Source organism: Olea europaea, chromosome 6, assembly GCF_002742605.1.
Source record: "Olea europaea var. sylvestris chromosome 6, O_europaea_v1, whole genome shotgun sequence".
NCBI lineage: Eukaryota > Viridiplantae > Streptophyta > Magnoliopsida > Lamiales > Oleaceae > Olea > Olea europaea.
This window is the reverse complement of record NC_036242.1, coordinates 13,481,799-13,505,081: the sequence shown is the minus strand read 5'-3', so window position 1 is coordinate 13,505,081 and position 23,283 is coordinate 13,481,799. Positions and strand designations below refer to the sequence as shown.

At 32.9% G+C, this 23,283-nt stretch overlaps 3 protein-coding genes across 5 annotated transcripts; all 3 read right to left on the bottom strand.

Moving 5' to 3' along the window:
• Positions 1-26: 26 nt before the first annotated feature.
• LOC111395912 (heavy metal-associated isoprenylated plant protein 7-like) lies at positions 27-2,962 on the bottom strand. 2 transcript variants are annotated; one of them, XM_023022132.1, is made up of 5 exons: positions 2,861-2,962; positions 2,519-2,675; positions 2,201-2,397; positions 629-719; positions 27-541 (listed from the first exon to the last, which is right to left on the bottom strand). In XM_023022132.1, the coding sequence occupies exons 1-5, from the start codon at positions 2,867-2,869 to the stop codon at positions 210-212; spliced, it is 786 nt and encodes a 261-aa protein (XP_022877900.1). In that variant the 5' UTR covers positions 2,870-2,962; the 3' UTR covers positions 27-209. The 2 variants fall into 2 exon arrangements, with proteins under 2 accessions (XP_022877900.1, XP_022877899.1); XM_023022131.1 differs by lacking the exon at positions 2,861-2,962 and adding an exon at positions 2,766-2,795.
• Positions 2,963-19,270: 16,308 nt separating this feature from the next.
• Positions 19,271-20,697, bottom strand: LOC111395908 (microtubule-associated protein 70-5-like). Of its 2 annotated transcripts, none has more exons than XM_023022128.1 (4): positions 20,544-20,697; positions 19,892-20,455; positions 19,664-19,803; positions 19,271-19,571 (listed from the first exon to the last, which is right to left on the bottom strand). In XM_023022128.1, exons 2-3 carry the CDS (start codon positions 20,264-20,266, stop codon positions 19,702-19,704), a joined length of 477 nt encoding a protein of 158 aa, XP_022877896.1. In that variant the 5' UTR covers positions 20,267-20,455; positions 20,544-20,697; the 3' UTR covers positions 19,271-19,571; positions 19,664-19,701. The 2 variants fall into 2 exon arrangements, with proteins under 2 accessions (XP_022877896.1, XP_022877895.1); XM_023022127.1 differs by having other exon boundaries at positions 19,315-19,585.
• A 134-nt stretch (positions 20,698-20,831) lies between these two features.
• LOC111395910 (microtubule-associated protein 70-4-like) lies at positions 20,832-22,321 on the bottom strand. The gene is made up of 4 exons (XM_023022129.1): positions 22,175-22,321; positions 21,618-21,703; positions 21,299-21,364; positions 20,832-21,050 (listed from the first exon to the last, which is right to left on the bottom strand). Exons 1-4 carry the CDS (start codon positions 22,266-22,268, stop codon positions 20,871-20,873), a joined length of 426 nt encoding a protein of 141 aa, XP_022877897.1. The 5' UTR covers positions 22,269-22,321; the 3' UTR covers positions 20,832-20,870.
• Between the last annotated feature and the right edge of the window lie 962 nt (positions 22,322-23,283).

The following is a 23,283-nucleotide window of genomic DNA, read 5'->3' as shown; positions in this document are numbered from 1 at the left end:
TCAATGGATGCAATTTACGCATATCCTATTCCAAGATGTATAGAATTATTTCCCTTGAAACAACAGGATGTAGAGTTATTTTTGAAAAATGCTGCAGAGGGCACAAACTTTGGATTACCAAAGAACAGTATAATTAATGATATATACTAGTACATGGCAAATTTAACGTAAAATAACTAACGAAAATGCCCTGAAAGTAAACGAATCGATTACATAACATAGCAAGCATGTGGATTGTCATCACTGAACATTTGTGGCGGGTACGCGTAGTCCATGTAGCACCTGGGAGGAGGCCAGTATTCGCTTTTCTTGATGTCGATTTTAGTATCATCTTCTTCCTTACTTTCTTCTCTCTTTTCATCTGGTTTTTCTTCCTTTTTTTCCTCGACTTTCTTCTCCTCTTCCTTCTTTTCTTCGTCCTTCACTATTGATGCTTGCTTACGGGTTTTCTTGTACACGTCGTTTACAAGCTTCTCAGGATCAAGAACGCCTTTCACAATTACTTTATCATTTGCAAGATCAGTTGTCACAGATTCTACACCTGGAATGCACACAATACACAATGCATTGTGAATTAAGTCCTGCATGAGTTCACTTTGAACTTTGAAGAATAGCAAAAGTTATTTACCTTTAACTTTTCTAATTCTCTTATGCAGTACTTGAGCACATGCTTCACAATGCATTCGAACTTTTAACACTACTGTTATAACAGCAGGTGGCTGCAAGTAGGACAAAAACTTAACATTAGTTTAAAGTCATTTCTATTACTTGTAGAAATGGCTCATAATAATCGACGTTTAAGAATGTAAATCTAAGTTCAACCCAAATTAGAAAAGGAATAAGTCCCTTGTACAAGGGAGATTGTCAGGGCAGCGTACAAGGGCTGAGATGGCAGCCCTTGATTGGATATTTTAAATTTGTTTCTTGGGCAAATTTCAATGAAATGTTGTCATTAGGCAACCTGTAACTCCATCTGCCAAATCTATTTGTACATATAGGGGTCATTTGGGAGTGTTTTTTTTACCCAAAAAAATTGATTTTTTGATCGTTATTTCACTATTCCAACCATAAAGTTTGACTTTTTATCTCACAGGTACCCCTACTTTTTTTCTAACAGTCAAAAAATAAATTTTCAAAATCGCTCTCAAACGGAGCCATAGTATGGTTCATTAGAAAATCAGTTTTGGGAACTATAGTTCTTCTTTCTTAAAAAAAATAAAAATCTTTTCTTATGAAATTGTTTTGCTTTTCTTTCTATCCACGTGATTGGTACCTTGCAATTTTTGGCTACACTTGAGTACTTCACAGCAATGCATCAATGAAAACATGGAGATAAGAACAGTCAAGAAGAGAGACAAAATAATTCATTTGGTTCAGGCAATTGACCCCATGTAAAAAGGTAAAAAGTGAAAAGCAGCCAAAACTTAGGACAAAGCTAAAGATGGATCTGTATTTTATTCAATACTATATATCAAACATATCCGAATCTTATCACAAACATAACCGAACGGTAAGTTCATCATCTTAGGTTTAAAAAAAAATTAAATCCATGTTTTGTAACATTTATCCCAATAGATGTAATATCATTTTCCAAGCACATGCACTTGTTCTTGTACAGAAATAAATTCAGACATTTCAGTGTAGGCGAGGTCGGTTCAACCTCAGCCCCGTGAATTCTTGACCCCTGACAGTACGTACAATCTGTGACAGCAGTGGGGTCAAACAGAGCCTTAAGTCATTGTAAAATGTGCCCAGCCCCTATTTATCCTTGAATTAAGCTCCTTGTCAAACGAAACGTACAAAAGCATCGACTTCGCTATTTGTACATTCGGGGTTCACAAGAGAGGGATTAACAATTATTTTATTGTGTGTGGGCCCTCCTCTCTTGTAAGAGGAGTGTCATCTGGGGTGTCAACCCCGAATGTATAAATGACTTTATTGACAAAAGCATTACAAATGTACGAGTAACACTGCATCGGTAGATTGAATTTATTTATTTTTTTGTCTAACAGCCAATTAAAATCTTGAGAGATTGCAATTTGTCAAAAATATTGTCAACCATTCCTACACTTTTCAATCTCATTCACAAGTTGCACTGAGGCAGCTCAAACTGGCGTCTACTCAACATACACCAACCAACATTTATTTCACATTTACTGCGGGGTTAAAATTTCAAACTGGGATGGAGTAGAGATGTTACCTCTTCTTTCTTTTCTTCTTTGGGCTCCTCTTTAATTTCTTCCTTAACCTCCTCAGGTAGCTTTGGCAATGGTGAAATGATTTCTACTTTTCGGCCACTTTTCTTTCGAATTCTCTCGCTCACTTTTACAGGGTCTGCAGTTTTGCCTTGCACTACAACTTTACTGGCCTTGTAATCTGCCGTTACATCCTCCACTCCTGTTAAAGTTAACCAGTTTTATTTGCAATTTATAATTATAAAAAGCAATATAAAGATAAATTGACCAACCTTAATATTCCAAGAAAGACACTACTGACTAACAAGGTTTATAGAAATGACCTTGAAATCCTTTCAGAGATTTGGCAACTTTTCTGGAGCAGGCCTCACAGTGCATGTCAACCTTGAGCACAATTTCTTGAGGCTCTTCATCTTTCTTTTCTTCTTCCTTTTTCTCTTCTTCTTTTTTGCCCTCTTTGCTTGCCTCTTCGTTCTTCTCCTTCAAAAACATAAACAAATACATATCACTAGAACTATAAAAGCATGTTTCTAAATATATGAATAACTTTGTAATCTAAATTCTTGTAACCAGAAATGGCTGCATGAATAAACATGTATGTTTAAAGGCCAGAAAGTAAAAATGTGTAGTAGAGCTTGGATTTTGAGAGAAAATATTGTGCTTACTTCACCCATATTTTGAAAAGCTCTTATGAAAAGTTGAGATCTTCTCTCTCTATCTATATCTGTGTGTATGTGTTACGTGTAGTGGGTTCTACTGTAATGTTCTGTGTGTGTTTGAAAACATTTATAAGTGAAGAATGCGAAAAATGAAATTTAACGTGTAATTTCGGGTAATGACAAGTCAGTCATCCATGCTGACCTGACTTGAAGAGGAGGACAAAATGGTCATTCAATTTTTCACTTTTTTCCATCTTATTTTAGTGTTCATCATATTTATACTTAGGGTGTATATTTTAAGCGGAATTGAACTTCTTGAATTGAAATCGAGGTTTTGGCCCTGCTCCCAAAAAAAAAAAAAAAAAAAAAAAGAAGGAAAGGAATCGAAATCAAGAATCATTAATTCTTGAATTGGAACCATAAATATCCGACTTTGGAATCAAATTTGTCATTTTTTTAAATAATTTTTTCACATTGATCCAAAGACTTGATCTAACAAGTAGCAAGTTTTCAAGGTCCGGAAAAAAAGTGGTTGAAATATTTACCATGAATTAAAAAATAGTTTTTATATGTATTTTATGACATTTTATTTCTTTCATTTCTACTAGATATTAAGAAGATGAAATTGCCTTGTAGTTTATATATGTATTTGATGACATATTTTATTTGTTCTATTCCCACTAGATATTGGAAAGATAAATTGTATTTTCAGCTCATATTTTTGTAGAAAATATTATGGAACTTGAATTGAGATTCGAGTTCGGCATCTATTTTAGTAATTACGCATATTCGAATGTCTATATTAATGAAATACTTGGAATGTACTAGGGTTGTGGCTGTCGAAATACTTGGATCGACTCACTTGATGTCCAAAATTTTTTTACACCATAATTTTTATTTGTTGTATCATATTTTAATTGTACTAAGGTCCTCAATCTTTTCTCTTTATAACATTTGTTTCTCGAACTTTTTTGTCAAATTCTTATATTCAACATCCTATTAACTAACACATCTCGCTCTTTTTGACGTGTTTTCATCAAAATACTCTTTTTGAAATGAGAGAAAAGTACTCGAGTCACACATTTGCATTTATTTATTTTTTTAAAATATAATATTAAAAGAGTTATTTTACTTCCTCTCAATGGACTTTTTGGATGGAAACAGCCATCTATTAGTTAATGGATGATTGAAGATAAGAATGCATTGAAAAAGTTAAGAACATAAAAATCATAATGAGCAAATATTGATGATCTTAATTGTCCTTTAATATAACTAAAATGCAATGTAACTAATAAAAAGTGTATAGTGGATATAATTATACTTATTTTAATTTTGATCTTGGTCAAATAGGTAAGAAATGAATTTCAAATCACTATTTCTCAATAGGCTTAACGAGACTTGATCTGGGAAAGACTCACAAGAGACTATTTGGGACTTTAAAAATGTCTCATATTTTATTATGTTTATTGGAAATTTAAGAAGGGATGTCAATTTGGCTCAAACTGTTCGCGGCTCAACTCAGAAAAAGCCCGAGTCGACTCGGCCTGAAGCCCAATGGGATCGAGCCTTATTTTTGGGCATTGGCTCAAGCTCGAGTCGGCTCGTATGGTTGGCCAAAATGGCCCTTGAACATGGGCAAAAATAGGCAGCTTGTAGTTGCCTGCCAGTAGGCATTCGGGTTTCTTCAATTTAACTAGGCCTATAGTTCTGAAATTTCTATGCAAATCAAGATCGTGCACAGTTGCCTGGCAGCTACCTGTGTAAACAGGAAGCTGTTATACATACTGCTATGGAGTTGCCTGAGCTACATAGTTGCAGCTTTCTTTCTTTTTTTTTCTTTTTTTTTTTTTAAATTCTTTTCAAATTTTAGGAAAAAAAAATTGAGCCAACTTGGCCCGATAAGACCCCAGCTAAAAAGTTTGAGTTGAGCCTTTTTTTTTGTCGAGCTTTGGCTCAGCTCGAGCCATAAAAGCTCTGGACAATTTTTATTGGAGCAGTGATTGGGCCACGACCTTCATCTTGTTTACATCCCTAAATTTAAGCCTATTTTGCAATTTTCCTTCTTCGGAGAGTATTCAAGAATTCTTAAATATTTTCACCAATTTATTTTATTGAAGATTTTAAATTTTTTTCCTAGTTCCACCACAAATCGCAATCAATGAATCTAAAGTCAACTCTAAACTCAACTGCTACCTTCTTTACTTTAAACAGTGAAAGAAAATAATGTTTTATTTTAAATATCTCGTGTTTAGTGGAGATTAAAATCAAATTTTTAGTAAATTTTGGTAAAAGTTCATGAAATATGTGGTTAAACTAATTGTTGACTTTTGACTTAGATTAAAATTCAATTTTTATTCTGTACCAAATAGGGGCCTAGAGACTAAAACAGAGTTGAACTTCCTACTTCCCCTCTTGATGGGTATCTTTGGAGGGAGAGTGGGGATGTGCAATTTATTTTTGTATTTGTGTCTTAAATTATATATTTATAAAATGAGAGTTAGGGCGGGTTGAAAAATTTTGGCATCTTAAAAGCATTTTCAATGCTCTATCATTGGATTGCTATCGATGTGTTACAAGACAAAAGACATCCACTCTACTTAGCTTTAATACCTAATAAATAGCAGTGTTTTAAAAGTCATGACTCAGTGAGAAGCTTGATCTTGTCACCATCAACTCTTTACACTTTTTTACTCACACTCCCGCTTAGGCTCTTAATAGTTTGAAACTTGACATTATCGCTTATTCGCAATCTGACTTTTAGAACATTAATAAACATGCACTCAAGAGTCAAGTCTAAAATTAGTTTCCAATGCATTTTATAGATTGGGGTCTAGGTATCAGTTATTTTCTTAAATATAAAAAAAAAAAAATCTAAATTTGAATAGAACATAAAAATTCAAAAAAGAAACATGAATTTTGTTGAGTCATCTTGTCTAACAAAGTTTCTAAATTTTGATGAAGAATATCTAGACAACATTTTTCTGTCAAGTAAACTGGAAGAATCCTGTCAACTCGTATTGGATATAAATTTTTGGGAGGTGCTTCAGGTACAGGTCGAGGCTCACAGGCTTCTGTCAAGTTAGACACATTGGTGGGGTCTGTTCAATTTTTTTTTTTTAATACAGGTCAGACCCACCGATCTCCCTCTACAGTGAGGGGCCTTGCAAGCCCCTGTAGAAATAATGCCCTGTACTCAGGGCAATATTCTAAATTTTTTAGCCATTGTCCACGCTTAGTTATATCAAATAATTTTTTCACATTTCCAAGATTGCATTCGAAATGCTCTAATTGAGCCCTATTTTTTTGGGAGAATAGATTTTATAATAGCGATTTTTTTTAAAGAATATATAGTTAAAAAGTAGGAAATTTTTTAAATTTATGTGTAAAATTATTTTATTGAAAGAATCTGTGGTTAAAAATAAGTTTAAGGGGAAAACCTCTTTTTAGAGAATGTAGTTCTTATAGGAGCTAGATGTGATTCAATATAATTAACTTATTTCAAATATCTAGCAACATTAGCCACTATTAACAAGATTATAACAACCGCTATTGGTTCATGATAAGTCGAAATGGCAAATGAATCAATGAACTATGCCGAATTATTCCTAAAAATACTATTATCATGTTAGGGATGACTTATATTTAAAAATAAATACTAAACCCATGTTTGATTTGGATTAAAATTCAATTAAAATCTCAAATCAAAGTTAACATTTAATTTTAACCACACATTTTATAGGACTAATAACTTTTCAACCACACATTTTATAAATTTTTATCAAAATCTACTAAAAATCTAATTATAATCTCTACCAAGCAGATGCTAAATGTGTTGTTTGTTTTTAAAATGGACCTACCTACACTCACAATAAACTTAAATAGATCACGTATTTGAAATTTATATTTTAATAAATATAAACCACCTTATACATGTTTTTGATAAGCTCTTCCTAAAGGACTGAGCTGCACTACCCAAAAAATGGTTCTAGAAACCCTGACCTATTCTCACATTAGAGGTGAGACCACTTCTTTCTCCCAATTATTTATTCATGTGGGGCCCGTGCTTGTGAGAGAGTGTCAGTGCATCTGTCAAGCTTTCTTTTGACAGAGGAGCATTTTCCCTTCCTAAATAACCACACGTACAAGTCTACACCAATCGAGGTGACCCCTAATCTTTTCCTTCTACTTTTGGGAAAACATGCAAGTAGCAAGAACCAGAGGAGATTATAAATTTAAATTTAATGGACGAAAGTTACATTGCATGTTGAAATACCTTTTTTGGGGCCATAAAATTTTCTTGAAAGTGGTCGAATTATTATGAATTATATCTAGGGTGGAGCCCCATGGCAGTGGATTCCAAACCCCAGTGATTTATAAGAATGAAAACCAAATTTATGGTCTGTCTAGAGAACCCTATCAGGATCTTGATAGGGAAATTGAAGCTTGAATCTTGTGAGACCCTTCCCCATTACAACCACTCAGGAATTGACACGTGGATGATAACTATTGACTTCTTTTGTTATCTGCAATGAAATGAAGATAGTATGTGAAAGAATCCCTTGAGGCATATCTCAGTGGTGCAAATGATAAGAGTGAGGTATATTCAGTCTTACTGTTAGCCGCAGTGTGAGGGTTTGATTCCTGAAATTTGGATTGAGACTCTTTGTTAGTACCAGTGTACAGACAGCTCTTGTTCCTTGACTTTTTGATTCCTGAAATTTGGATTGAGACTCTTTGTTAGTACCAGTGTACAGACAGCTCTTGTTCCTTGACTTACTAGAGCACATCTTGCGATTAACCTCTCTTACAATACTCTAGGGATGCGATGGTGGAGGACCCTTAAGATTAGGATTCAACCTTTTTTAAAGATAGTATGTGAAAGAAAACAAAATGACTAGTCTATGGAGAATCTCTAATAGTACACAAATATACATCCATTATTTATTTTATTTTTGTCTCATAAGATAAAAATGGAATCAAAAGTGAAATAACATATTTTAAATTATTTAATTTTACGACACCCATATTCATGTTGATGAATCATATTTCATCTTGACATTGAATGTGGTACTGCAGCCCTAAAGATTCAACTTTTAGCAACAAAGTTGAGAAATTTCGAATTCAGAGTAGGCCCAAATTAAATTTTTACTCGAGATGCAATTCAATTTTTTGATAAATTTCATCGGAGTCCCTAACTTTCAATAAATGTGGCACACATTCCCCAACCTACCATTTATTGCACTCATGTTCTCAACTTTTTAAATGTGTAGCACCAATGTCTCAAGTCCACAAAAAAAATTTATGGTGCGTTTGATTGCAAACATGAATTTATGTGGAAAGAAAATAAAATCTATGTAATTCAAATGCTTTGAATTTATTTGCATGAAAATAGTCAATTAGATGTATTTGATTGATTTAATTTTCAACCTAGAAATTATTATACTTGTTCGATTTTTATTGGTTGGTAGATGAGAGGGAATGAATTGGTGAGAGAGAAAGAGAGAGAGAGTGAGTTTTTTGGAAAATAAAATCCTACTCCTCTAAAGAAAATATTTTCCTTAATTTTGAGAAAAATATGGTCATGTGACCAAAAGTAGAAAAAATATTTTTCATGAAAACAGCATAAAAATAGAAATTTGGGTAGAATAATACATTTTCTATGAAAAATATTGATAATCAAATGCAACTTTATTTAAACGTTAATGACCACGTGACACAAAAGGAAAAAAAAAAATGCCCAACAAAATTTTCTTTATAAAAGGAAAAATCTAAATGACGTCTTTAACTTTCATTGATAATCTTAATATGATAAAATTCTTCAATGTTCACGAAATTTATATCCTTGCTTCATTCCATCCCAATTTGCATCCCCGACAACACATTAATGTCATGTGATTATTTAACATTTATATAAATATTTTTTGTTAGTTGAGGATATGGGTACCATAATTTTGAATAGTTGGGACCGTGAGTGTAATAAATGATAGATTAAGAATAGGATTGTCATATTTATGGATGTAGAAAATTCATCATGAAATATACCCTTTAACTTTTTGTTGATGAACTTGGCTAATAAGTATGGTTTCTACACTTATTTGAGGTCATAAGAGATGATATTTTCCTGTTCTTTATATAAAATACTACCCAACTTGTATTATATTACATTTTGTAGATAAACTCGATGTTTGATGAGGAATTGGAGAAATGAATGCAAAAATAGTGAAACATAGGCGAAAAATTTGGAGTCTAAGTTGCAAACAATTCATAGATAAGACGGGCGATCAAGGATTTAAGTGGATATAATTGAAAAATAAATGAACAAGATTACAAGAGAAAATAGGCTAAAATAAAACAAATCCAAAGTTCGAGGACTAAAGTGAAAATACTGAAAAGTTGTGTCCTTATGATGAAGATTCGAGAGTGTTAGAGGTCAACTGGATGAGGAAAGAAGTCAAAAAGATGAAATATATTAACGTATTATCGCATATCAACTTTCAGGCAAAAAACTTATGTTTCAAATTTTTAGTCTAAGTTTGAGACCAATTTTTAGCATAGAAAATGTTCGAATCGAGTTAACTTTGAGTTAACTTTACAACTCACTTTGAATCACTTCAATCAAATATAGGAAGAGAAATATATGACCACAACACTAAAGGCTGTCCAGTAGGAAAATATTATACCTATGCAGTCGCATAGGTTTAAATAGATGCGACTACATCTATGCCTCCAAAGCCCCCAAGACTAGCTATGATGTTTTTCTAAGTAGCTCTTTCATATGTACTATGCGACCGCATAGTACTTTTCCGATGCGAGATTTTATTTCCTTTTCAAATTGAAACTCTACTTTGATAACAATTTTTAGGCCCCTAGACCTAGAAATCTTTATATTTAATCTATATTGGAGGTGAATAATGAGATTAGATCATTAACATCAAAGGAATTGTGCAATATTCTTGAAGATTATCCATCCAAAATCAATATTTTATTCAAGAAAGTGGATTTATCCATCCAAAATCAATATTTTATCCACTTTCTTCCACATTTCTTCGACTCGGGTGATGTCTCTTCATTATTTCTTGTATGATTTAATAATTAAGATGGTTGGCTTGGTTTTTCCTTTGTATTAAATGAACAATGAATAATATTGTTTGTTTAATTTAATTCAAGACAATTAGTTTAATAATTCTTGATTTTCTTGATTGATTTTGCATTCTCATTAAACTATTTGACTGTTTGATCATCAATTAGACAGTAATTTGCTTGTTGTGATGTATGAATACTTACAATAAATTTAGAATGCTGCAAAATTAACATATAAGCAATAAGTATTATGAATAATATTTATGATATGTGTAATCATGTGAGATAAATCCTATGAATCAATACATATTTTTCCTATGAATTCGGAATTGGAATAAGATTTGATCATGTTAAACATATGTTTAATATATTTTGACAAAGAATATTGAATAGAAATAGATTATCGATTATCTTGAATGCATGATTTACTAGATTACGAATTAAGAATTGATATAAATGATAATAGGGGGATTCAAGATTCCAATACAAACATTCACATTAGATTTGATCACTTTTTATTGCTTTTTTTTAGAGTAGAATTAAACAACAAACATATGACAACTATTTTGATGTCATCACACGAATTTAATAGTAACTACTAAACTACAAATTAGACCTTATTTCTTATAGGAACAATATTTGTAACTCACAAATCTTATTGTCTGTACAATAATCCCGTACGCTTGCGAGTTTTCCTCAAACATTGGCCTACACTAATTAGCCTCTTCAATTAATGACCTGCACCCCCTCCCTTTTCCTTTTTTGGTACACTTGCTAGTTAGATTATTTAGGACTCAACATTTGTGACATAACAAATTTTCAGTTATAATTAAAATTTTGAAAAATTGACTCTTATGAAAGAATCTTAATGAGATAACTCGAAAATAATTGACGTGCACAAAATGATTCCAAATTAGTCCACCAAAAGTAACAAAATATCAAAATCGTAGTATTCTTTCACCCTAAGCTCCAAAAATAACCAAAGCACAACTAGTTTGAATTTTGTTGTATTTTATACCACACCTTCTTAATGGGACAGAGACACGGGAAACCAGAAAAGGGTTATGGTATATTTTATTAAATCATCTTCTTTGTCTATTTTCCATTTTTCTTTTTCTTTTTTTGGCGGATGCCAAGTATGGATATGGAATGCTTAGGAATCTCTAGAAATGAATCTTGAAAAATTGCCAGTGAGATTCATGGGCCTGTTTTGTAACTTAATAATTTTAGAAATCTTATATTTCTTTTTGAAACAATTGATTCCTCAATAGAGCAATGTGTGCTTCATTTATTTGAAAAATAGAAGATATAGACATAATATCAATATAAAATTTTCACCCTTCTTCACTTCATTCACAAGTTCCCTATGATGATAGGGCAGCCAATTTGACATTCGAATAGTTAGAAGTAACTGTTTGATCTAAAACGGATGAATCTTTTACTTCTGTAATAAGACTATGTAACAAGCAGCAAAAAAATTTATTATGACGTGTAACAATCGTGAAAGAATAGTAAATTCATATTACAGTATCTGTTAACAGGGGCAAAGCTACATAGAGTCTATTTTTTTTAAATTGTGGGATTTTCTTTTGGACCATATTTTTTTTAAAATTAGGCCCAATTCACTACCTTCAGGCTGCTTGGTTTGTATTATTTAATTGTGATTATTCACAAATCAATTGCAATTTGCAAAACACATCCAAGCAATTTCAAACCCTATTTGACTTCCCACTTATTTCTCAAGACCAGGTTGCAAATGGATCGTGAAATTTATTGATAATTCTACCTCCAATTCCACTCGTGACATCTCATATCCCTCTGGCTTTACTCGTACTTCTCACAAGTTGGTAATTGTGTTTTTTTCTAGGTTTTTTTTTCAATACACAGAATTTTTGGTTGAGTTGTTGATTTGAGTTCATTTGTTTTTATATGTAGGATTATTCTGTGGTGAGTAAAAAGAAGGATGCTAAAGCGAATTGAAATTTCCTAGTAATTTTTCTTGTAATTTAGTTTAATATATATTTTTTCTGAATTTATCGGAAGGATTTTGCAAGGGAGTGTACATTATATATTTTAAATTTTAAATTAATTATGATGAAAATTTAAATTCTTGATCTATTACGAGGCTGATGAGGTGTTATAGTGATTGAACTTGTATCTACTACCTTATTTTTACAGAATTTTTGGTGGAACTAAACTGAAGATCCTAAGTTTTGAGCTATCAATGGAAGATATGGTAGATAAAAAAAAAAAAAAAGATTAATCAAATATTAGCTGTATTAATAATCTCAAACCAATGTTATTTTATGAGGTGGGCAGCCAAGTGTGGCAAGAGAGAGACTTGAGGGTAGGGATGGCAAAAAAATAAAAAATAAAAAAAAATAAAAAAAATCGTTAAATTTGATACTTGCAGATTCCCGTCCTAAATGGGATGGGTATTTCTCGCCTAATCAGATAAACGAGACTGGGTCATTTCCTTGAAACAAGTATGGAATACATGAAACATGAACTATTTCTCTCTAGGACTCTGCATTGATCATATGAAACTCTTTTCATTTATAGACTAATTTTGGCCAAAAAAACTCATTGTAGCCGATACTTAAATTTGTGCCCGCACTGGACAAATCCTCTAGCTCTGCCCTTGTTTATTAACAACACATGTGATGATGCAAAAATAACCTTAGCTAGTGCTTTCCCCTTGAAAAGTTTTAAAGTCTTTAATATAGAAAAAGTTGTTCAAGAAAATCAAGTTTGGAATCGAATGATGATGAATTTGAGCTCTTGTAGCAGGAAGAGTCAATGTACTCAGAAGTTTCTATCTACCGTGGAATGGAGATGGAGAGAAAAAAGATAGGTAGAAGTGAAAAGAGTGATGAACCTTGATAGTCGTACCAATATCACTTTATATACAAGAATTCTTAGTTGCTCGAAGAATGAAAATTTTTGACAAAGATTGTTCCTTCAATTTAGCAATCAATTAGATTGCTACTGGCTTCTTGTTAGATGGGGCTTTGTCGATGATGTCTCTAGAGGATCCTTGATGAAGGGAAAATTAATCAATAGAATGGACATCTAATGTTGTTAATGCTTAAGAAAGGAGGATATTTGATGAGGATGAAGTGTCTTCGGCATTTGGAAGAAAGGAAAAATTGCAGTGGAGGTCTCAAACCTTTTATTTTGTTGCAGAATATATCTTAACCTTTTATTTTTGCAGCCGTAGTCTCAAACCTTTTACTTTGACTGCAACTGAAGTCCAAATGATCAATTTCTCCCAAAATTCTGTTAGTCAAGCCCCACCCCCACCCTAGAATCTCACTTTCGACTACCATTACCATCCACACGCTATTGCATTACCTAATTGCCACCGCCTCTACTGTCTCACCTACCAACCATAGTTGCCAGAAACTAAAAACATATTAATCAACCGCATATGCTGCATGTGTTTAAGCTCTTTTTCTTAGATGTTTTCTCACAGGGTTTGTGAAGTAAAAACCATGAACCAAAAGTTCAATTTACTGATGAAAATATTCATTTTTAGAGCTTGGTACAATTTCAAATCCCAGATAAAAACTAAATGAAATCGAAACAAATAACATAAGGAATTTTCCTTCATAGGCTCGGATGTTCATCTACAACGGGCTAATCACCACGTTAAACATCCACCAAAGTGGTTATCATTCTAATCCGATAGAATCCAACAAAGTATATCAATATACAAGTATCAAAGATTCAAGAGTTTCACCGCTATTGGTGATATCTTGGGAAAGTTTATCAAATATGTCAAGATACACTTCAAGATCACAATTAGGATCAAATTTAAAAATTGTTTTCCACAAGAAACATTTATTGGGAAGGGTCTTAGTTTGATAAAGATACTCAAATTTTGTCCAAATTTCTACTGCAATTTCAAGCTTCCATACTTCTCTAATCACACAATCAGATAAATGGAAGAAAATCATGTTCCATGCAATTTCATCTTGCTTAGTTCTTTTATTTTCAGTAACTTCTTCACCCCATGATTCGTCAAGGGCTTAACATATTTATGTTGCATTAGAAGGGACTTCATTTTCTGATTCCAGAGCCTAAGTCTCCTTTGCCATTCCAAATTTCATTATCAATTTTGGTACTTTCCATAATTTTGAAAAACTTTGATTATTTTGAAAACAATGCAAAGTTGAAGTACACAAAATAGAGAAAGTATTTCATTCATTGAAGTCCACACACAAAGTGTTAGTATGCAAATAATATTAACAAAGATGCACAAACTCGTAAAAAAGAAGGCAAGTAATTTCAAGTAACCAAATCACAAAGTAAAGACTTTTGAAAAACAAATCTAGAAGATAATCTTGAAGAAATCGACAAACATTGTCCCCTCAAATCCTAGGGTTCTCGTATGAAACCCTAGACAAAGGAAGATCGAGGTTAGTTTCAATCAAGATGCCTAAAATTATCTAAAAAATTGAAGTTATCGAAAGAGATAGGGTTAAAAAACTTGTTACTAGATGTGTCTCAATTCTACGACGTAAAATAGTAAATGCTAGACTATTTTACTTTCTCCGAATAATGAAGATCAAGCCCTTACAGTACAACTCTGTGAAGATTAGGGTTTTGACCATCAAGAATGTCGAAAATATTTAGATCCAAGGTTTTCAACACACATCAAGCGGCTCTAATACCATTGTTGCTATTAATAGTCCCAGATAAAAACCAAATCAAATCGAAACAAAGAACACAAGGACTTTTCGCCTTTAGGCTTGGATGTTAACCTACAAAGGGTTAATCACCACGTTGAGCATCCACCTAAATGGTTATCGCTTTAATCTACTAGAATTCAGCAAAGTATATCAATATACAAGTATCAGAGACTCAAGAATCCAATGACTCTAAGCCCTCAGCCGCAAACTCTCACTTTTCTCTCTTTTACAGATTACACTAAGTAACCAAAGGTTACTGCTTATCAAAGAATAGAAAAATCACACACATACCGTAATCCATACTAGACATCACCAAGAACATCCAGACCCAAGAGATTATAGACGAAAACTAAGATTTTTCAAAGAGAAAGTACAAAGATTAAAGTGAAAGTAAAACCCTAGAATTATCTCAAAAATCTAGCAAGTAAATGAGAGGTTCTGAATATAAAAGGTTCATCATGCATCCAACGGTTGAGTCAACACCAAGTGTTACCATCTCAGCCATTTGACTCCAACAACTAAGTTGTGTTTAAGTAAATGTGAGTATGCACATAGAAGCCAGTCGGGTCACATTCTACCATAATGGACCAACTGTACAAGTTATTGGGCTGCATCATTGGGCCTCAACGCTTAAGATGTTAAGTACACGGTTAACAGCCAGCAATGGTTTAATGTCAACAATCGCACTGGCAGGGAAAACTGTAGCCTATTAACAATAGAACGGAAGCATTACCAGGCTTGAGCCAAGGAATGAGGTATTGATGCTAAAATTAGGGATTCTTTCCTTATCTGCATACAATTTTGCAAATTTACAAGGGAGTTTACTCAAAATTTGTTTCTAAATTCTAAATTTTTTTTATTTTTTTTTTATTGATGATATTTTCAAACAATGGGAACAAATCGAAACTTTGAGGTTTTCAAATCAAAAGCATTTTGAGGAAGGGACTCGATGAAACCCTGATCCCTAAACTATTGGAATGTGTAGCATGTCTTTTTGAGGTCATGTGGATAGATTGAAAAGTTTTTTTTGATTTTTTTGGTTTTGAGACTTTGGACGGAGATGGTGACAGTTCGCAATGGTGACAATGGATGGTTGGGATTTCAATTTTCAATTTTGTTGAAAAGGGTGGGGTGGGGGTTTGAGGAGATGAATATTTTTTTTTAAAAAATAAATAAATTTGATTTAAATATTTTAACCTTTTTATTATAGAAAAAGTAAATTGATTGTTTTACCCCTCATTTAATTTGTCAATTTGAGTCAAAGTTCCAATTTCAGTGTTGATTAACGGAATTTTGGATAGAATCTATCATTTGGACTTCAGTTGTAGTCAAAGCAAAAGGTTTGGGACTGCAACTACAAAAATGAAAGGTTAAGGCATATTCTGTAACAAAATAAAATATTTGGGGACCTCCGCTGCAATTTCCTTGGAAGAAATGAATCCATGATTTCGATTGTGTTATGTTTTAGCTAAATATATTGATATCAATTCTTTTACGTGCATCACAGTATAATTGCATGAAATGTCCATAATATTTACCAATTGTCACACTTTTGTCTCCAACTTTTTTATCGCATTTTATTTTCAATCTTTCATTAATTAAAACATGTTGTCTATGATGACGATTTTCCTCAAAAAAATTCATTAAGTGGGAGAAAAACATTTATTTGCACCTCATATTTTTTAAGAAGGAAAAAACAACAATTACAAAATTATCACTAAATATTTGCTCCCTCTTTTAAAGCATGTTATAATAATTTATAGATGAAACCTGTCATTATAGACAATATTTGCTAATATAAAGTTGAGGTTAAAATATAATGAAAAATAGGGAAATAAATGTGACACTAAATAAAGTTTAGGGGCATATAATATAATTATAATATAGTGCATTTACGAAAGTGTAGTGTTGATATAACCTCTATGTTTTATTCAGAAAATGAGAAGGTTACATTTTCGTTCCTTTATGCATCTCTAAAGCGGTGGGAGTTGCGGTGGAACGGTGATTGTGGGTGGGATGGCGTAGGGTGAAGGTATTTGTGATCAATTATTTGGTTGATCATGATTAATAAATTGATTAATTTGTGATAAATAAATAATATGTGATCAATTATTTGAGATTGTGACCAATAAATTGGATATTTTGTGACTAATAAATAATATGTGACATAAAAATTCGAGTCGTGACTTATAAAATTTGTAATTTATGACCGATAAATATATTGTGACTTATAAATAGTTTGATTTGTGACCAATGAATAAATAGTGACATATAAAATTTTTGATTGTGATTGAGAAATAATTTGTGACCAATTAATTCTATAATTTGTGATCTTAACATATTTAAGTGAGTGTGTGTGTGTGTGTGTATATATATATTTATATTTAATTAATTATTTCATAAGTAAAATTTAATTAATATTTCATTTATGAAGTTTTAAACCTTGTCTCTTAGTTTTGAAATTGGCCATACTTAATTGCTTAGATATGAATTTTTTGTGAAAAGAAATTAGAGAAGGAGAAAATTTGATAAAATCATGTTTTGAGTTTCCCCTATCACAAATCAATAAATATTTTTCCCCACAAGTCAGGTATCTACTATTAAAGAAATAAATATATTTTTGCATTTAATTTTTCATTTTCACGAATCCCTATAATTTAGAGATTAATTTATTATCTTAAGATTATTTTTCAATATTCAAATTTCGCAAATTTCGTCTACCTTTTCTTATTTACTGTCTTACAGAGAGAAGTCTTCTATCTTTTCCATATTTGTTCTGATTTGGTCACACAAGTTTCATCCTCATTGTTAAGAATAATACCTTACTACCTTCGTTGCAATTTATTTATTATTATTATTATTATTATTATTATTATTATTATTATTATTATTATTATTATTTTTCAATCATGTTATAAGTGCAGATTTTTTTGAATTGTCTTGGCGTGGTACCATTGGAAGATAGGAAAACATGAAAAATGCCAATTAGATTTGGTTACGTCAGCGTCGGTATGCATTTTGTTAAAATTTTCCTGTAATAGGAGCTTTGTTGATTTTTTTTCCTGATACATGCTACGTCAAGGGACTTACATTGTTCCACGTCAGTTACATCTACGTGACTAGTAAATATTCGTCATGTTGCAAAATATGTCTCATTTTTAAGAAGGCGAAACACACGAGAACATATATCACTTTTTTTTTTTTTTTCTGGCCTAGAGAGTCAAACCCAACATAATAGTGCTCCAAGCCACAGGAGGCCCAACACAAGGCATTACCAGCACACTACAAAGCATTACCACCCACACTAACCGAGGCCCAAATTTTAATTTTGCTATGTAACTATGTTCATACAAACTAAGATCCAGTTTGGTTTATTTTAAAAAGTTGATTAAGATTTAAGTTAAAGTCTAATGAATTGAACAATATATTTCACGAGACCAACTTTTTAACCACATGTTTATTCAATTTTTATCAAAATCCACTAAAAATCTGATTTTTATATAATGGTGCGCATTTGATTACAAGAAGTTGACTATTATTTTACAATTTCAGCATTTCATGCGCCCTTTGGGGTGCAAAGTACAATGAACATAACATTACCTATTTGACTTTGTAAATATAAAATTATAGTGTTAGAGTCAGCCTCAAAAGGTCATTATTTCCACAAATGATTGCATTATGAAAACATTTAATTATTGTTGTAAGATGGCCTGCACGTTTGTTGGTTGGTTGAGACCTATTCTCAGTATAAACAGCAGTATGCATGTATATGTATGTTGTGTATTAGTTATCTGAAGACTCATCTTTCATGCAAAATGGGAAATGTGTACGCACAGAGTTTGTAAAATCCCACAAAAGAATTAGACCTCATGGAGGTGAAGAGGAGGAAGTTGAAGCCTTGTGCAATGGAAATAAAACTGGAGAAGATTTTCAGCGTCATAAGAAGGCGTTGGCATTGCCTTCTAAAACAGATGTGGCAGAAGATTGTAACTCTCAGAGAGTTAAAATAGTAGTGACAAGGAAGCAGTTGGAGCTGCTGATTAAAAGTGGAGTGGAGCTCCATTTGAGACGAATCTCAAATCAGTCCCGTGTACGAAGAACTTGTAAGCGATGGAGGCCATGTTTAGCTACCATTCCAGAGTTGTAGAATTTTTGAACCATAGGATTCTATTTTTTTTTTTTTTGACAGATCCTATGAAAAAAAAGTGGGAAAGTAGGATGATCAAAGCGGAGTGACAAGGAAGCAGTTGGAGCTGCTGATTAAAAGTGGAGTGGAGCTCCATTTGAGACGAATCTCAAATCAGTCCCGTGTACGAAGAACTTGTAAGCGATGGAGGCCATGTTTAGCTACCATTCCAGAGTTGTAGAATTTTTGAACCATAGGATTCTATTTTTTTTTTTTTTGACAGATCCTATGAAAAAAAAGTGGGAAAGTAGGATGATCAAAGCGGATGACAAAAAACCGATATTTTCGAGCATTTGCACCATGGTTTGATTGAAACTGTGAGCTCTCAGGATTTTAGAGAGGAAAGATGTTTAGTCTTTAGGCTGATCATCTCTGTTTCCCCTGTTACGGTGTATCAAAAACTGTTTCCCTTGCAACATTCAACCTTCTAGAATCTGTCCAATGCTTCGTGCTTCTATTTGGTGAAAATTTAACAATTTTCATTGAATTATTTACTGGTAGAACTCGTATACATTGGATCGAGTAATATCAACGTAAATATGATAATTTGGATACATATCATTCCAAAATTCATAAAAACTAGCCTAGTAGCCTTCAATTTCACATACTATCGAGACATTATTTCTGTTTATTTAACAACTGTCAAATTCTCTGCATCTGAATATGTAGAAATATTGAGAAGTCTAATGGATGGAGTGACTTCCAGATCATTATCACCTCTTTTCTTCAAATGGATCTTTAAAAGGCATCCATGATCCTTATCAATTGAAACTGTCAAAAGGTTAGCAAATTTATCCGTAATTGCATATAAAATCATTTGAATTCAGACCAATGGGAAAATTTACAAACCTTTTTGATGAGCTTCTGTTTCTTATCCTTTCATCCACCTATATTAGAACTGAACCCTTCTCTCTTATTGGTGCTCTCTTTATTTTCTTCGACTGTACTTCTAATGCTCGTGTCATCGTTTTACTCTTCTTCATAAGAATCTGAAAATAGTGAACCTAGCATTAGAACACAACATGCATATTAATCACACAAACTCATCAAATATGGGGGCAGTTACTGGGACTTTACCTTGATTTCTTCATTTTTAGCATTTAAAGTACTGTCTCTCGATTCACAGGACTTTCTCAAATATATGACCTCTTTCTGAAGCCTGTCGTACAAAAATCCCGAGACCATATCATCACTATCCTTTTTAGTACTGTCCATACTTTTAACGTTCTCCGAGTCTCTGAGTTCATCACTTCTACACTTTTCAATACTGATCATAGTGTTTTCGTTTATTTCTGTATTCTCCTTTTCGTTGCAATCCACGATCTTATTTCGAGAAGCCCACAAACTCTTTTTCAAGAAACTTCCCCCAGAAGAGTATCTCTTGTTTAAACTATTAACTGCCTTAATTTCTCCGGCTGCGCCTGGAGTTTGCCTTTCATCCCCTGTCTGCATCGAGATTTTACTAGCGGTGGACGATCTTTGTTGTGATGTAGATCTTTTGTTTGCTCTGGTATTACTTGCTAGGATTCCAAATAAATTATTTGACTTCTCAATTTTCGGGGATCCATTAGAATTCACTGAGAAAGTAGACACATGCTTTAAGCCTTCTTCCAGTGTCTTCAGCCTTAATTTCAACTTATCCTAAGGAAAATGAAGCATCTTTAGTTCACTCAATCAACTTAAGAAGTATATTATATCTAATGGCTGTATGAAATATGGTTCCCAGTACCTTTAGTTGTGCTTCTGCCTTGGTTGCTCTTTCTGAGATAGCTAGTTTTTCTTTTAACCGTTGTATCTCAGCCTATAATATATAGGTCTCAAAATTAAGAAACAAACTCGTAACACATACAAACCGTTGAATCACACTGGATAGGACTAGACACTAGAACAAGAAGATTTTAACTTACCTTTATATATATATATATATATATAAAAAGTAGATACATGTACCAATATCGTGTTTATCAGCTCGACTTTCACATTACTATTTTCGATTCTGGCAACTTATACACCAATTGGCTAGCAAGAGTACAGTACAGATGTTGTATATCTCCATCTAATTTACCTCATTCTTATACATTTTAAGTTCTGCCTCAAGAGGAGCTATGATTGATTCAATAGGAACATAATCATCATCCTTTTGATTTGCATACACCCTTCTAAGAGTCGCCTCTGCCGCATATTGTGCAGTCAATGCTTCTCTCTTCTCATCAGCAAGTTTCTTGATATCAAGATTCTGCATCAATCACATTCAAACCAGTTATCTTCATACCCAACTTTCTGATATAGCAATTTAGCTCCATTTGGATACAAATTTAGTCAAAGTCAAAAATTAATTTGCATATTCATAACTATTACTAATAATTATTTACACATTTTTTTTGGGTTCTCTTACTGTTCTTTTTAAAAACCATTTATAAATTTGCCAAACAGAGGCTTAAATTTTTCATTTATGAAAAAAAAGAAAGAAAAAGAGCAATGTACCTTTTGTTCAAGAAGATTTTCAGTGACACTGAGCTTTTCTTCCAATCTTATCACTTCGCTCCTGAACTGTAAACAAATTTTACATAGATAGGTATATTTAGGAAGCAATTTTAATCATGCTATACCAATATCATTGGTGAATTGCAGTTTGAAATTCATGCTGTCGCTACTCAAAGCAACTGCGTCTTTAAAGTTTCCGAATTTTAATAATAAAATTAAAGAAATTAGGATACTTGTTTTGAGTTCTTAAGACATTTCCTAAGTCTTTGAAAAGTTTACTTTTTTCGAAATATGAATTAAGAATGTTTGTCTTGAGTACCTGTTCCATTGCCTTATCCTTGAGGACTTCAGTTGCTCTCAGTGCCCTGAATTCACATTGAGCCTTCTTCAATTCCCCATTCTTCTCTGAAATTATGTCAGCAGTCATCATTTTTAGTGATGTTTATTCATGTAATATCTGCCTTTACTATTGAAACTGTTCTCCTGCCCATTGTGAACAGGATAAAGCTGTCCACTTGATATGATATGAGATTCTCACTTACAGTTCTTTTCAAAGAACAAAATAAGACTTCTCACTGAAGCACAAAGAAAGACTTCCTTTCCAAAGTGAGCAAGATAATACATTTCCTCCGTGGGCAGGAGAATAGGAGTGTGAAATCTCCAAAATGTGATATATTAATGAAAAAATGAATATAGAGGACCTGGAAACTAGATAACACTGTGTTTGAATTGTCCTAGTCAGTACCACAACTAATTCTTGATGTCTCCAACTAATTTTTTGTTTAAATACTGCTCACATGCATAAACATCTTTTTTTTTTTTTCTTACTCGACTATGCTCGGTGACACGTATTATTAAAAACGAGAGAGAGAGAACCTTTGAGTAGGTTGTTGAGCCTGTTGAGCTCAAGGACAACAGGGTCTGGATGTGAAAGAGAGAGTTCTTCACCAAGTTCCTTCAACACAGACATTTTCTTTGTTATCTTTTGTCCTGCTTTCTAATGCAAAGAAACGGACTAGTTACGAGTTATTTATATAGTAATTGCTCCTAGCCCTTAAAGAGAGAGTCCATACTTGTAAGGAATTGACCACAAAGAGAGGGATGGATTTCCTTCATTTTGAAGCAAACTCCAATCGAAAATATCTGATACCCACCCTTCTTTCCCTCGTCTCGAGAATCAGTTGAACATGAGGTGGCCTTTTCTCGCAAGGAAATTTTATGTAGGATCGAACTATGTGCACAACATGGCACCTGGCTCGGTTCACAACACCCTCACACTGGGGGGCCCACGCCAATAAAAAAATAGCGCAAGCTCCACAGCAGTACAACACAGTGGGGGTGCTGTAAAAACAGCTTCATCCTTTTATGTATGGCTCACACTAATACACTTTATCGTGCAAGTCTTTAGTGCACCTATCTTAAACACGAGGTGGGCTTTTCTCCTAAGGAAATTTTATGTAAGGCTCACACAAATAGACCCTGCCGTACGTGATAAAGGTCTTTATTACGTCGCGTGCTTTATGTTAAAATTTGAGATTATATCTTAAAAGGTCAATTTATTAAGAAAAGTAGCCAAAGTTTTTATAAATTGGTTTATATTTTTATTTTTATTCAGTGTGAGATTTCATCCCTTAACATGCTTGCAAGATGGTGGCGCGTTTGAACAAATCAATCTTAAAATCTGTGTGCTCATTTTTTCGAGTCTTAATTGGATCGAATTGCTTGTTGAAATTTAATGAGTTATGATATTATATTAAGACTTGTGTTTTTATTTTAAAATGCCAAACTTATTAAGAGGAGTGGTTCCAATCTTATATATTGGTATATATTTTTATGTTCATTTGACGTGGGATTTTATCCTTTTGCACTTTGCCATCCATTGAAAAATGAAAATTGTGCCCCCCAGGGCACATCCGAGTTGGTGGAACAATCACTATGGCCGGCTTGCAACCTTAGCGTGGAGAGTTCGATTCCTGATCAATGCA